The following is a 14,677-nucleotide window of genomic DNA, read 5'->3' on the forward strand; positions in this document are numbered from 1 at the left end:
AGTGACTCTGAAAATAAGCCCCACTTCTTTTCTTTCCATGTCCCAGCTGTCTCTACTATTTCATGTCGGCACGCTCGGGGCTGATAGATCGTGTGGCGTAGCGGCTCCACTATTTCATCCCGCCTTTAGTGGTGTTACGGCGCGGTAGCAAGGGTGACAAATACCGGCCAGGGACCAAATAGGGGCCGTGCGAGCTCCAGATTCAGGGTCGATATGCTATTGTGGGCCTGTGGAACCGAATGAACGGGATGATATTGTAGATCCGCGGTAGGGAGCACAGAGTACATATGCAAATTTTAAGATCTTTGTAACGTGACACAAACCTTGGTGGTCTCAAGGTTGCCGGGGTCTTCGCTTTTGGTTGTTACACAAGAGTGGATACCGATGTTGCATTAATTCGATCGATTGAATTCTATCTCGATTCTGGGGAATCTCCCTAAGATCGAGCCTTGATCTGTCCAAGTTCCACTTTGCCACTTTGTGGAGATTGTAATTTCGGTTTGGACTCTTCTCATTTGTCATTATTGCGAAGGTGTATTACGATACATGATATAGAGAACTCTAAGAATGGAGCTTCTTCAGGCATCAATACCCGAGAAATGCTTTCCAATGACCGCTGGCCGCCACACACCACTGCACATTGTGACAGATTGTTTCCTATTTTTTTTTTCTGATGATCAAGTACTTTTGCATCATGCCTACATGTTCGACTCATAAAATCAACGATGTCTTCACTCCGTCCAAATATGCAGCTGCACATACCTGCATGACGCTAATTGACACTATATTCAAACTATTTTCTTACATCGCGCGCTAACTATGAGATCTTTGGGTACATTTGTATTTCTTTGTTGAGTAGTGCTAGAGTTCCCATGTAGGCGCCCGCAATAATACTATTTGCAGCTTCAGTCTCACATTATGTCACAGACAAGGCTCGCCCGCGTTCTCCAATTGCAGATTCTGGAAATATTTAGTCTAGGCGTTCTTTTGCAATTGTAATCTGTTAGTTCTCGGAAATTTTTTTTGACTTAATCTAGAAAAACACAATGACCCTTTACATCAAATATAAAGCACCTTGTTGCATAAAGCCTATGACCAGGCATAATTGAACTTTTGATTTCGAACACTGATCACTAATCCGCAATGGAATGGGCTCTGCCTCCAATTCAATTTGCACTTCGTCTAAACTTGAGCAAGAAGACTGAGGGGCTTCTGAAATGGCCTTGCATCCCACCTCACTCTGCGCAAATGGCGTCCCGCGTCACGAACATGATTCCTCGAATGTAACCACCGGCCATTATCCATCAGGATGATTGAGCCTCGAGGGAGGAGCTCGGATGTCAAATTTTGAACTTGCGTTTTCTTCTGTTGGGCAAATGTATGCATCAACTCACAATATGCAGCATTTGCACGGGGAGTCAAGGGGGTGAGAAGATCGTCTCGAAACCGCAGGCGCCCATGCTGACCCTGTTCATCCGTGCTCAGCAATCTTCCAATGAAAGAGCGCTGGTCGCCCTTGCTGAACTCTGGCGGGACCGCAATGCGGAACTCCGGTTCGGATAGGGCTTGCTTTGCCCAAGGTGAGATGGAGCGTAGCAGCCGCTCAACGTTGAGAAGGGATAGTGTTCCACCCCCACAACGATCGTGCTGGAGAACATGTAGAGCAAAGAATTTTGCAGGCGCAGTTTCGTAGCAACTGTCTGTGTGCCAAGGGAAATCGCCCATCGTTTCCGAGATGGCTCTGTGTTGAATCGTTTCTGGCTGGGGACGAACGTCCCAGAACCAGCCCCGCGTCGAGCTGTGGGTGGATGGTAGACCATGCCCATGGTGTTCATGAAGACCGAGCACTATCTGGCGAAGGTAGTCGCTATCGGGATCTAGGAAGCCTAGCTTCACCTTCAAAGCACCGTGGTTCCTCAGATGATCGTGTACCTGACGGACATGAGCTTTGTCTTTGGCTGATATCAGACTTCGGGCGTCTAGCTCGGGGATGCTCATTAGAGAATTATCCGAAGATATGCATCGAGATCCTCGAGGTGAAAGTACATCTGAGACGATTAGCACAGTACTTCTTCTCACAACTCTGATATCTTCTTACGAGCCTGGGGATGTGACTTTCTAACAGTCTGGTAGATATTGTTCAGCTGCACTCGTAGAACTTGCATTTTGAAAAATGATGTTGCTAGCGACTACTAAGAAAGAAAGTGTCTCCTAGGTGATAGTGAAAGCTATGTACATTTATGTACTCAAAATAGGTCATTTGTGGCTTGGAAACCTTGAGCTGAGCTACCTGAGAGATCATTCGACGACGTATTTAGGGAGCTAAATATTGGAAAAGTCGGTGTAACAAACGAATTCGACCGGTTCTCGCCACGAGCAAGGCGTCTTGATGTAGTGTCTCTTGATGCAAAAGATTTATTATGCCGTCGAATCATGCATCTACCTCCGGCGGGTCAGAGAGGGCTGGGGTTGGCGAGCCGAACATTTCAATAGCTCCCAGCTCGATGTATCCTGATTGGTGTACTATTACGATGTAGTACTTTTGGGAGTCAGACAATCTCAAATTAGAAGACGATCAAAAATTGTCACAATGAACGGAGACTTCAGCCTTAGGAAAGTTAGAATCCCGCCACTCCTCACCTAATTTCATGTGCTTCACTGTATGCGGGAAACTGAGCTGGATCCTCATTCAATACATTGAACCCCTAGCGGAGTAGCTCCAGACAAGTGTCTTGTTTTTCTTTTTGCTTTTTCCGGCAAAGCCTTTTCTAGTTCAGGGGCTGGCTGGGCGAAATATGTGATGATGTTGTAGGTTCTCTTCTGCCTACAGCCCTGACTGTAACGTCATTAAACTGAGAGATCATTTTTTCTTCTCTAGCTGCATGAAAAATCGTAGTTGCAGGTACTAGGTAGGAAGATCATTTAATGCTGATATTCCCGAAGCGACTTTATAAAGCCGATTGGACTCCCATGATTCATCCTAAATTGAGCACTATTTCTTGATTTTTGAGTCCATAGTGCATAACCAACGAGTATTATTATCATCATGGGAATACAAGTCGACCATGCCTTGCCCCCAAAGGCTTCGGGCGAGTCACAGCATATCAATACCAATGAACTGGAGCATATCCCAATCGAGTTACCAGAGTTGACCACGTTTTGTGACAAGAGCTGCGTTCCACTACCTCATCTGCTGCGATTTATCTGGGGTGCTGTGCTGAGGACCTATACTGGCTCAAATGATATTAGCTTTCGGTGCTTTTTCCCAGGACCTACTGGAAGCCAGCAGAGTTGGAATGAGGATGTGTGCCACCTTGAGATGGCGCAAGATATCTCAGCCATTAATCTGCTGAAAGACACGAAGACGCAAAACTGGAGTCGTGAAGTGCGGAATCATGACCTTGAGAGGTGTGACACACTTTTGTGTTGGCAAACAGGGTCCACGGATCTCTCGCAGCTTTTTCAGCAATTTGATACAACGAAGGTGGGTGCATTGAATTTATTGTCACAGATGACGACCATGAACTAACAGTCGCTTAGATTCGCATTTTTGTAATTATCGAGCATCGTGCTGACAGTGTGCAAGCAGTCATGCGCTACTGGAAGCCAAGTGTTGGCGAACTGCAAGCCAAAGGCATGGCGGCTGCGGTAACCCTTGTCGCAAAGACGATCATTGAACAACCATTTGCTGCTCTGAGCGAAATCGATATGTGTGGCGAAAGTGACGTGCAATTTCTTCAGAAATGGAATTCGATCGAGCCCCTTTGGAAGGATGAATGTGTCCACGAAGCAATCTCACGATGGAGCTCGAAGAGTCCACAGAAATTGGCAGTCAGTGCGTGGGACGGAAAGCTCACCTACGGCGATCTGGACCGTCTCTCTTCAAACCTCGCAGATCATTTGATAGATTTAGGGGTTGGTCCGGACCATTTCGTGGCCTTGTGCTTCGAAAAGTCCAAATGGCTCATTGTCTCTATCCTAGGTGTTATCAAGGCAGGTGGGGCATATGTCCTCCTTGAACCGGCTTATACACAGGATCGGATGCAAAACATCTGCGATGAGCTTAAAGTAACCATCATTGTGGCCAGCGAGAGCTTGACACCAACCGCCAAGAGCCTCTCTAGTTCCGTTGTAACCTTTGGTGAACATTCCAAGTTTATGCGGAAGTCCTTATGCAAGACCCAGCATAAACCAGCCGACCTTGCAAAACCTCACAATGCTCTCTACGGAGTCTTCACCTCCGGTTCCACCGGAAAGCCGAAAGCCATCATCGTTGAACATGGAGCCTTCCATAGCTGGGGACTGGCTACGGCGAATTCCATATGTCTTGATAGCAATGCTCGGGTTCTTCAATTCTCCAGCTTTGCTTTCCTTGTCGCCCATCGTGATGTCCTGCTCACGCTTATCTTTGGAGCGTGCATCTGTGTGCCATCCGAGAAAGACCGCCTGAACAACCTGGAGTCGTTTATGACAGAACATCAAGTCAATTGGGCCAATCTCACCCCATCTGTGGCTGCCTTAATCAATCCGACCAAGGTTCGCGACCTCAAGACTCTGGTCTTTACCGGTGAACCGATGTCTATCACAAGTCTCACTATTTGGTCTGAGAAGGTAAATCTCATTTATGCTTATGGCCAAGCGGAGAGTGTAAGCATATCCAGCGTGAGAAAGAATCCTAGACTTGATGAGGATCGAATGAATATGGGGCACCGAGTCGGCAAAGCAATATGGCTAGTCGACCTGGAGGATCATGACAAGCTCGTCCCAGTGGGCGCAGTTGGCGAGCTGATCGTTGAAGGGCCTGCAATCGCTCGAGGATACACGGACCAAGTCAAAACTGCAAAAGCATTCCTCCGTGACACTGCGTGGCTAAGAAGGTTGCGCCCTCCTGGATACCGCACAAGACTGTACAAGACTGGTGATTTGGCCCAGTATAACGACGATGGCTCTCTTCGTTTCCTGTGTCGGAGAGACAATGCAGTGAAACTTCACGGCCAGCGTGTGGAGCTAGACGAAGTTGAGCGACACGTCCGTAGATGTATCACTGATATGTCTGACGCGGGTATTCAGGATGTGGTGGTCGATTTGAGTTCGTTGGAAGAAAATCTCAAATTGACTGTGTTTTTGGGATTTGGCCATACCTCTCCGCAAGCAAACGGAGACATAATCCTAGGGCCCTTGGATCAAGCTCCTGTCTACTTGGAAGAGCTTGGGTCGAGGTTAGAACAAGATGAGGTACCGCGATCGATGATACCGACGCTCCTCATCCCGTTATCGCGCATTCCACTCAACCCGTCCGGTAAAACGGATCGCAAGAGACTGCGCCAGATTGTATCCGACATGACACCAGAAGAGGCTGCTTGGTGTACTGGGTCGAACAACAGTGCATTCGAAGTAGTGCAAAATAAGGAGGAACTGAGCCTCCAAGAGCTGTGGTCTCAGGTTCTGAATGTCGGCGCGTCTAGTATTGGCAGAAACGACAATTTCTTTCGACGTGGGGGCAATTCTTTCGCGGCCATGAAACTAGCTGCGCTCTCACAAGATACTAGTACTCTTCTGAACTTCAGCGAGATTTTTCTTCATCCAACACTCTGCGCTCAGGCGCGATTGGTTGGTGGCAGGACCTCGGAGCAGTTTAAATACAGCAGCGAGCCTTTTAACTTGATTTCAGGAGAAGATGAACACCAGGAACTTCTCAGATTGTGCATGAATGATTGTTCATTGTCAGAATCCCAGATAAAGGACATGTATCCGACCACACCGATGCAGGCAGGACTTATTGCTTTAACCACACTGTGGCCGGGCACTTACATATCACAACGAGTCTATGAGATCCAGAATGACGTGTGCCTGACCACATTGAAAGAGGCGTGGAAGGCAGTGTTCAATGCAAATCCCCCTTTGCGGACTCGTATCATCCAGCGGCCCTATGGGGGGACTTTCCAAGTGGTCGTTCGTGGATCATTTGACTTCAAGATACTCGACCATGGGTTGGACGAATATTTGCAGCAAGACAAAGCTCTGCCGATGCAAATGGGTCATCAGCTTGCGCGGCTGGCATTTATCCGAGGAGAATCGGGGCAGCCGAATGTCTGTGTTTTTACTGTGCATCATTGCGTTTACGATGCTTGGACAATTCCGTTGCTACTGGAACAAGTAAACGCCGCCTATAATGGACAGTCTCTGTCGCATCGTCCATTCAGTCCTTTTGTCAACTATGTGGCAAGATCCAACAAAAGCGCAGCACATCATTGGACAGCTGAGTTTTCTGGTCTAGACGCCGACGCGTTTCCGCCTTTGCCCAACCCAGCATATATTCCCACCGCCACACGTTCAGAGCAACTTGATGTTTTGCTTCCCCCTAACACTAACGGTAATAATGGCATTACCTTGTCTAACCGAATTGGACTCGCATGGGCCTTGACGATTGCACGGTACACGGCTTCGAATGATGTCGTTTTTGGTCTGACAGTTTCTGGTCGTGGTGCCCCCGTGTCTGGCATTGACAAGGTAGCCGGCCCCACTATTGCAACTATTCCGCTTCGGATGCAACTGAGATCAACGGTCTCCATCCAGGATGAACTCCAGGCCCTCCAAGACCGCTTGGTTGCGACGCTGCCATTCGAGCAGTATGGTCTACAGAATATCAGAAAGTTAGGAGAGGAGGCCGAGCGAGCGTGCCAATTCCAGAGTCTGCTCGTTATCCAACAAAATCTACTGCAGCCAGTGGATGGTATTCTTCGGAGCTCCCCCATCGGCAATGGTCGTCCCATACTGGACACGTATGCCTTGACATTGCTTTGCACACCAGCTCCGAACGGTGAGTCCGTTAGTCTGGAGGCAATCTTTGATGGCACGGTCATAGCGGAGGCTCAGCTGAAGAGGCTTTTGAAGCTTTTTGCGCACCTTCTCGCGCAGGTGAATCTGTCACCAGAGCAATCGATAAGGAACATCGATGGAATCGACGCTGAGGATCTCGAGCAACTTCGAGTGTGGAACAGTCGGCCACCATCGCCGAGTACACAAGGGGTCGTCGACTTGATCAAGCAACATGGTTTCACACAGCCAGAGGCAATCGCGATCGATGCTTGGGACGGATCATTCTCGTACAGTGAGCTCGACAAACTGTCCTCAACATTTGCCATAACGTTAGCCGAGAATGGTGTCCGACCGGATACATTTGTGCCACTGTGCATTGAAAAGTCAAAATGGGTCGCCGTTTCCATTTTAGCAGTTCTGAAATCTGGCGGTGCTTTCATCCTTCTGGATACTTCACACCCGACTGAACGCCTTCGGGTCATCTGTCAAGACAGCGAGGCATCTGTGGTTATCTGTTCCGAAGGCCAGGTTCATACCGCGCATCAATTGGGCTGCCATCACGTCGTCCCAGTTGGCACACAGGATGGTAAGCAAATGGCCAAGCTCTCAGGTCGCACAAACGGCCGGCCTATTCAGACAGTGCATGGTAAAAATGCGCTTTGCGCCGTCTTCACATCTGGTTCGACTGGAAAGCCAAAAGGAATCATCCTCGAACACGCAGCGGTTACTACAAACGCAATCTTCACTGGACCCGAATTCCAATTAAATCAAAAATCTCGCGTTTTCCAATTTGCGTCTCATGCTTTTGACGTGGCAGTTGCAGATTACATTTTCACTTTGATTTGGGGAGGATGCGTGTGTGTACCAAATGAGACAGCGAGTCGGGATGATCTCGCCAAGACGATAAATGAACTAGATGCCAACTGGACATTCCTTACCCCTTCCGTGGCCCGGACACTTGATCCCGAGTCTGTTCCAAAACTAAAGTCTTTGGTGCTTGGTGGTGAGGGTGCAAAACAAGTCGATATCGACACATGGTCAGAGCGACTGCGATTGATCAATCTTTATGGCCCTGCTGAGTGCTCGGTATACGGTATACTGCAGACCAAAGTGCAGAAAGGCAGCAACCCGTCCAACGTTGGACATACAGTGGCTGCTGCGTGCTGGTTAGTAGTTCCAGACAACTCGGATCAGCTGGCACCGATTGGGTCTATTGGTGAGGTGTTGTTTGAAGGGCCAATCGTGGGTCGAGGGTATATTGGACACCCAGATAATTCCGAGTCATCTCCCTTCATTCCATATCCCCAGTGGCTGCGCGCTCTGCGATCTGAAAATGAAGCAGCTGGTAGACTATACCAAACGGGCGACCTGGCACGCTACAGTTCAAAAAATGATGGTTCCATCGAAATTGTCGGTCGTAAAGATCAGCAAATCAAACTCCGGGGCCAGAGAATCGAACTTGGAGAGATCGAGTATCAGGTTGCACAAAATATCTCGAGTGCGGCAGATACTGTGGTTGATATTATCACGCCATCACATCTCAAAACTCCAATGCTGGTCGCATTCATCAAAAGTCACGAGCGATTTGCCACAGAAGATACTCAATCAAGCCTTTTCCCAACACCGAACGCGCAGTACCAAGCTGAAGTGACTCAAACAGAATTAGCTCTTCGGAATACACTTCCGCGTCATATGGTTCCGACTGTTTTTATCCTGTTGGGGTACCTGCCACTGACCCCCAACGGTAAAGCCAATCGGCGCCTTCTGAAGGAGAAGGCTTCATTAATCTCCCGGAAGCAACTGGATGCGTACCGCACCGCCAGCACCCATGCGAAGACTCTACCCTCAACACCGTTGGAGCACAAGCTCTATAGCCTGATGAGCGAAATCCTCCACTTGGACTCAACCGATATTGGCATGGACGATAATTTTTTCCATCTCGGTGGAGATTCGATCAGTGCCATGGCCATGGCCGCTCAGGCTCGACGAGCAGGCCTGAATCTAGGAATGGTCGACATTCTAACCAACCCACGGCTGTCTGCCCTTGTGACCCTGGTAACGAAACGGTCAACTTCCGCAATTGATGATAATGCATACGTTGACAGCTCTGATGGTGGACTGGCGCCGTTTTCATTGATTTCCTCATGGAAAAACTACGAATATATTGTCCAGGAAACCATGGAGCAATGCGGCCTTGTTGCAGAGCAGATCGAAGACATCTACCCTTGTACCCCAATGCAAGAAGGACTATTCGCCCTTACAATGCACCAGCCCGAAGCCTATGTGTGGAGGCTTGTCCTTGAGCTTTCTGAGGGTATGAATACGGTTCGATTCCAAGACGCATGGAACTCAGTTTATCAAGCGAATCCCATCCTCCGCACCCGGATCACTTCTGTTGGCGTCGACGGCCAATTCTTCCAAGTCGTTGCTCGCGGCCCAATTTCGTGGAGTTCTACAGATGAACTGTTGGTTCGACCAGGGGCGCCGCTGTTCAACATTCGAATTCTCCACCCTCAGGATAGCGAAGATCTTCAGCACGCCCAAGTTGTTCTGACACTCCATCATGCCATTTACGACGACGTTTCTATCAAGTCTATCCTCACTCAGCTTGAAGAGGCATACAACGGAACGACACTGAACCTAAGACTGTATAGTCCCTTTGTTGACCATTGCTTGTCCCTCGCCACCACCAAACACCAGGAACTCGTAGACTTTTGGAATGGAGAGCTGAAGGATGCCACCTCGACTGCCTTCCCGGCGGTCCCTGAAGATGGTTATATTCTACAAGCATCCCAATCCTTGGACCATGAATTCCCCTTCCGATTCGATCCGAGGGTGGGAGCTCCATTGGCGTCCGTAATCCACCTAGCCTGGGGGATGGTTGTGTCGCACTTTACAGGGGAGAGAGATGTGGTATTCGGAACTGTTGTCAGCGGACGGGCGGCCATGCTGAAGGATATCGATCAGATTTCCGGTCCAACGATTGCGACGGTTCCATTCCGAGTCCGCCATGATCCTGATTGGACCGTCCAAGAAGCTCTTGAAAAAGTGCAGTCCAGCAGAGCACGGATGGTTCCATTTGAACAGACAGGATTACAGCGCATCGACCAAATCGTCAACTCAGAGGCCTGTAGGTTCCGAAATTTGCTGGTCATACAAGCTCCAGGGGAAGATCTTGTACCGGCCAACCCACTGTTTTCACAGGTTCAGAATAAGATGCCTCGTGGCACTTTTGACACCTACCCGCTTACAGTCACCTGTACACCAATGCCAGATTCAGTTATGCTGCAAGCAGAGTTTGATGAAAGCTTGATTACAACGACTATGATGCGGCGCATTCTGGCCCATTTCGCTCACCTGCTCACACATCTGACTGCAACGTGGCGGGCGCTTATCTCGGACATCCCCTCCATTAGTGTATCCGATCTAGCGCAGCTACAGGCATGGAGTGAGAAGTCGCCACCAGTTGTCGAAGAGAATTCCTGCGTCCATGAGCTTATCCAACGCAGTGTAGTTAAGTCCCCGAAAGCCCCAGCAATTTGTGCCTGGGATGGTGACCTATCATACGAGCAACTGGATCGCTTCTCATCTCTACTGGAGACCGAGCTCCTCTCTCTAGAGCTGGATCAAAAGACAATTGTGCCAATATACTTTGAACCGTCCAAATGGACATCCGTTGCTGTTCTGGCAGTGATGAAGGCTGGAAGAGCCTTTTTACTGTTGGATTCCGGACACCCAACCCAGCGGCTTCGTGAAATTTGCCAGCTTGTCGGGCCATCTGTGATATTGAGCTCCAAAAGCATGGCCTCACGTGCGGCCCTGCTGGCACCAGTCGCCATTATCACCGTCGATGGAGATGGCGCATCATGGAAAAAACGACAGATTTGCGTCCTAGACAAACCGGTACAAAGGTCAACTGTAACACCAGACGATTCTCTCTATGTGGTCTTCACTTCTGGCTCCACTGGCCAGCCCAAGGGAATTGTGATTTCCCATCGCGCATTCAGCTCAATGGCCATAGCATATTCTCGCGCGATGGGCGTCGGCCCGAACACGAGGGGCTTCTCCTTTGCATCATACGCTTTTGATGTGAGTATCACGGACATGTTGGACCCACTGATTACTGGAGGTTGTGTCTGTGTCCCATCAAGCCTTGACCGAACCGGAAATCTGGCCGAAGCGATTAGTCGGCTGCGAGCCAACTTCATCGAAATCACACCTTCAATGCTTCGAACTGTCCGCCCGGAAGAAGTGCCATCTTTGAAGACAGTTGTTGTCAGTGGAGAGCCCCTCAACCGAGACATTATCGACATTTGGGCCAGTAAGGTACACCTTATTCAGGCATACGGTCCTGCGGAATGCTGCCCAAATTCGACTGTGCGGACTGAACTCACGGTGAACTCCGACCCGTCTAATATTGGAGTGGGAGCTGGATGTTGGCTTTGGATTGTTGATCCCACCGACCACGAACGATTGGCGCCTATTGGTGCGGTCGGAGAACTCCTGGTAGAAGGTCCTATTGTTGGATCTGGCTATCTCAACAACCCGGAGAAGACTGCAGCTAGCTTTGTCCATCCTCCTCGCTGGGCGAGAGCACCGCCAGCTGCCTCGATGCAAACACGGTTCTACAAGACAGGTGATCTGGTTCGATATGATGAAGATGGGTCGCTCATCTTCCAAGGCCGCAAAGATACGCAGGTGAAGATTCGAGGACAGCGTGTAGAGATCGCAGAGATCGAATATCATCTCGCCCAGCTATTTCCTCTTGCTACTGGCTCAGCGGTGGAACTCCTTCAGTCGAAAACCAGCAAGTCACAGGATCTAGTGGCTATCATCTTCTGTGGTGACGAGATATGGAAGAAATCGAATGCCAAGGACCCGGCTGGTCTCTTACCATTGCTGGGAGCGCTTCCCACCATCAAGAGTGTATCGGACATCAAAATCCAGCTGGGTGAAACACTGCCTCGCTATATGATCCCAACACGTTATCAGATGTGGGCGTCCATGCCCACTTCCTTGTCAGCTAAACTCAATCGCCAGCGGTTACAAGCTGAACTTCGAAGTCCTAGTGCGAGCGCAACTGTCATTGAACTCCACGAACCAACTTCTGACTTCCAAATGATTGACCCGACCAACGTCACAGCTCTGTGTTTGAATAAAAAGATACTCTCCCGTGTCCAGAGCGAAACTGGAACCGGGCTCATCGATCGGGATTTCCCCCTGTCTATGTTGGGCTTGGACTCCATTCAACTGATCATTCTTGTGACATTCATTCGCAACGAATTCAATGTTAAAGTTGCGGTGGCCACCCTTTATGATCCCAGGCTGACAGTTACTGGACTGGCTGAGATGATTTCAAGTTGTCAACAGGGAACAAACGGTGGCGCAGAGGTTTCACTGCCAGTGGTCGATCTGTCGAGAGAAATAAAGAATATCTATCATCAGTTTAACCAGCATTCCAGATCACTGTGTCTTCGAAAGAGGGTTTTCTTGACTGGCGCCACCGGACTACTAGGTTCGCAAACATTGCGCCAATTGCTCGATGATCCTTCAGTGGATAAAGTGGTTGCTCATGTGCGAGCACCTACCGCGGAAGAAGCGCTGAAACGTGTTGTATCCACCGCGACTTTGGCCCAGTGGTGGTCGTCTTCCTACCTTGGCCGCATTGAATGCGTGTCAGGAGATTTGTCCGCCCCACGTTTAGGTCTTCAGCCCGAAAAATGGCGCATGCTTTGCAATGTCGGTGTCCGACCAGAGGACAGAATCACTGCCATTGTCCACAATGGTGCAGCCGTTCATTGGCAAGCCCCGTACCAGTCCCTGAAGCCCGTAAACGTTGATTCCACCGTCGACTTGTTAGCCGCTCTCGATCAATGGGACCAACCGGGCAGCTTCACATTCATCTCCGGAGGACTGCAACGAGCCCCAACACAGGACATAAAGAGCTTCATGGAAGTTCTCCAGCGGTCCAATGGATATAGCCAGACCAAGTTCGTCGCCGAAGAGCTTGTGTCCATGTATGCAAGCCGCCATTCCAAGAACCACGTTTCAATCGTCCGACCGGGTCTTATCATCGGTACTGAGAAGGAAGGTATTCCAAATATTGACGATTTTCAATGGAAACTTGTTCAAGTATGCCTCAGAATGGGATCCTATCCTATGGAAGAAGGGAATTTGTGGCTCTCTGTGGCCGACGCGGAAGAGGTGGCAACGACTATTCTGAAATCAGCATTTGAGACCACGCAGCAACACGAGACCACCCCATCCGTTGTGAATATTGAAACTGGAAGCACTGTTTCTCAATTTTGGGAAATAGTCCAGGAAACAACAGGCACCAAACTCAAGCCCATGAAGCCAGAACCATGGAAAGAGGCCGCAGAGAGCTTTTTAGAATCCGACGACCTTTTCCGTCCCTTGCTGGCCATTGTGCAAGATTCGCAACAAGGGTTTGGGCTTCACAAACCTGAGGGCGCCGAAAGTCTTCGTCCCGAGGTGATCAAAAGGAATGTGCAGACTCTTGTAGATATTGGATTCTTATCTACAGCGCACAGTCCTGGAGAATGTAATTCGCCAGGTTCGACTAAGGTAGGGAACATGGCGGCGTTTAACAGGTCTCGGCGTCAATAACTGCGCGCGATTACGGTGAATTGAGTTTTACTCACTCGAAATACACGAGACATGCGGAAGTAGAAGTATAGATAAAATACAAAAACTTGCTGCTTCAAGACAGATGAGTCAATTTTCAAGAATAGACCATAGTATCAATTCAGGCTCAGCAGAATAAACAGAGATGTACCCCCTCCTTGTTCGGTCAACTGCATTTCACTATCGCCGGAAACGACAACATAATCTCCAGTCGACAATGAGCCTTGTTTTATGTTTGGAAATCCGTTATTATGGTCCATGTACTCCAAACCAACAATCACCAAGTATTTTCCAGGAAATGGGGACTCAAGCTTCCCCGCCCTTTTTGTCCAAACGACAGGATAGTAATCCACCACAGCACGCCACGGGTCTTCGTGGAAGATGATGCCGGTTTCGTTAGAAATTGACTTTAATTTTTCGTTATCCTTTGACGCCTTATTAGTATTTACATTGCCATCAAGGGAACACAATAATACCTCGAGCAAGCATTGCACAACAGGGCGCACATCCGCTTTGCTTATTGGTGAGATGAAAAGCCAGGGGTATCGATCATGAGATCTCCGCGTTATCTGCGATCTGACTTTAGCAGCTGCAACTGTTGCTGCAACCTCTAATGGCGACGTATACGGCATAAAAAAGATATCCGAAGATGATAGATAGCGTAGTTTGAAGTTCCTCGGTGACAGCGCCTAGTCTGTTGAAAATATGGCTGTAGAATCATCGGTTTGAAGAACCGAAATTGATAATGCAGTTAGGTTATGAGAAACTGAGCGAATGCCTGAGGGGGTAGAGGGGTGATAGCGGGAATTGAAGCGAAGTTCGGGCAGTCATACAGCTACGAAAGTGCACAGCGGCCAGGGGTAGGGTTGAATTATCCCTGGGATTGCTGCCTGAAGAAGCCTGACTTAAGTCGAAGATAATTAAAAGCACTTGAATTACTATAGCAGGGAACATAGTAGACAGAAGTGGAAAGAGATGTGAAAAGAGCTGTGAGTAGAGATAGAAAGACATAAGGCATTATAATTTGAATTATGTACACCTTCCAGAATTTGTTCCGGCTAATACTAACGATTTTGATGTGCAGTCAGGTCACGATAGGGTTTCTGTTACTACTTGAAAGGAGTGATACTAGAGATAGAGACTCATGTTTAATAAATTTTCTAGGAACAACTTTAGGTTATTCCGCTAGAATGATTTCCTTAGCAACTTAGCA

General features: G+C 48.8%; 2 protein-coding genes across 2 annotated transcripts; one reads left to right on the forward strand and one right to left on the reverse strand.

Annotated features, from left to right (window-relative positions):
* Window positions 1-1,182: 1,182 nt before the first annotated feature.
* N7529_001065 (uncharacterized protein) lies at window positions 1,183-1,998 on the reverse strand (the record flags this gene model as incomplete). The annotated part of the gene is made up of 1 exon (XM_057236596.1): window positions 1,183-1,998. One exon carries the CDS (start codon window positions 1,996-1,998, stop codon window positions 1,183-1,185), a length of 816 nt encoding a protein of 271 aa, XP_057103399.1.
* Window positions 1,999-3,046: 1,048 nt separating this feature from the next.
* Window positions 3,047-13,465, forward strand: N7529_001066 (uncharacterized protein; the record flags this gene model as incomplete). The annotated part of the gene is made up of 3 exons (XM_057236597.1): window positions 3,047-3,484; window positions 3,541-13,381; window positions 13,431-13,465. 3 exons carry the CDS (start codon window positions 3,047-3,049, stop codon window positions 13,463-13,465), a joined length of 10,314 nt encoding a protein of 3,437 aa, XP_057103400.1.
* Window positions 13,466-14,677: the final 1,212 nt, after the last annotated feature.

This window comes from Penicillium soppii (genome assembly GCF_028829465.1).
Source record: "Penicillium soppii strain IBT 18220 chromosome Unknown utg000001l, whole genome shotgun sequence".
NCBI classification, from domain to species: domain Eukaryota; kingdom Fungi; phylum Ascomycota; class Eurotiomycetes; order Eurotiales; family Aspergillaceae; genus Penicillium; species Penicillium soppii.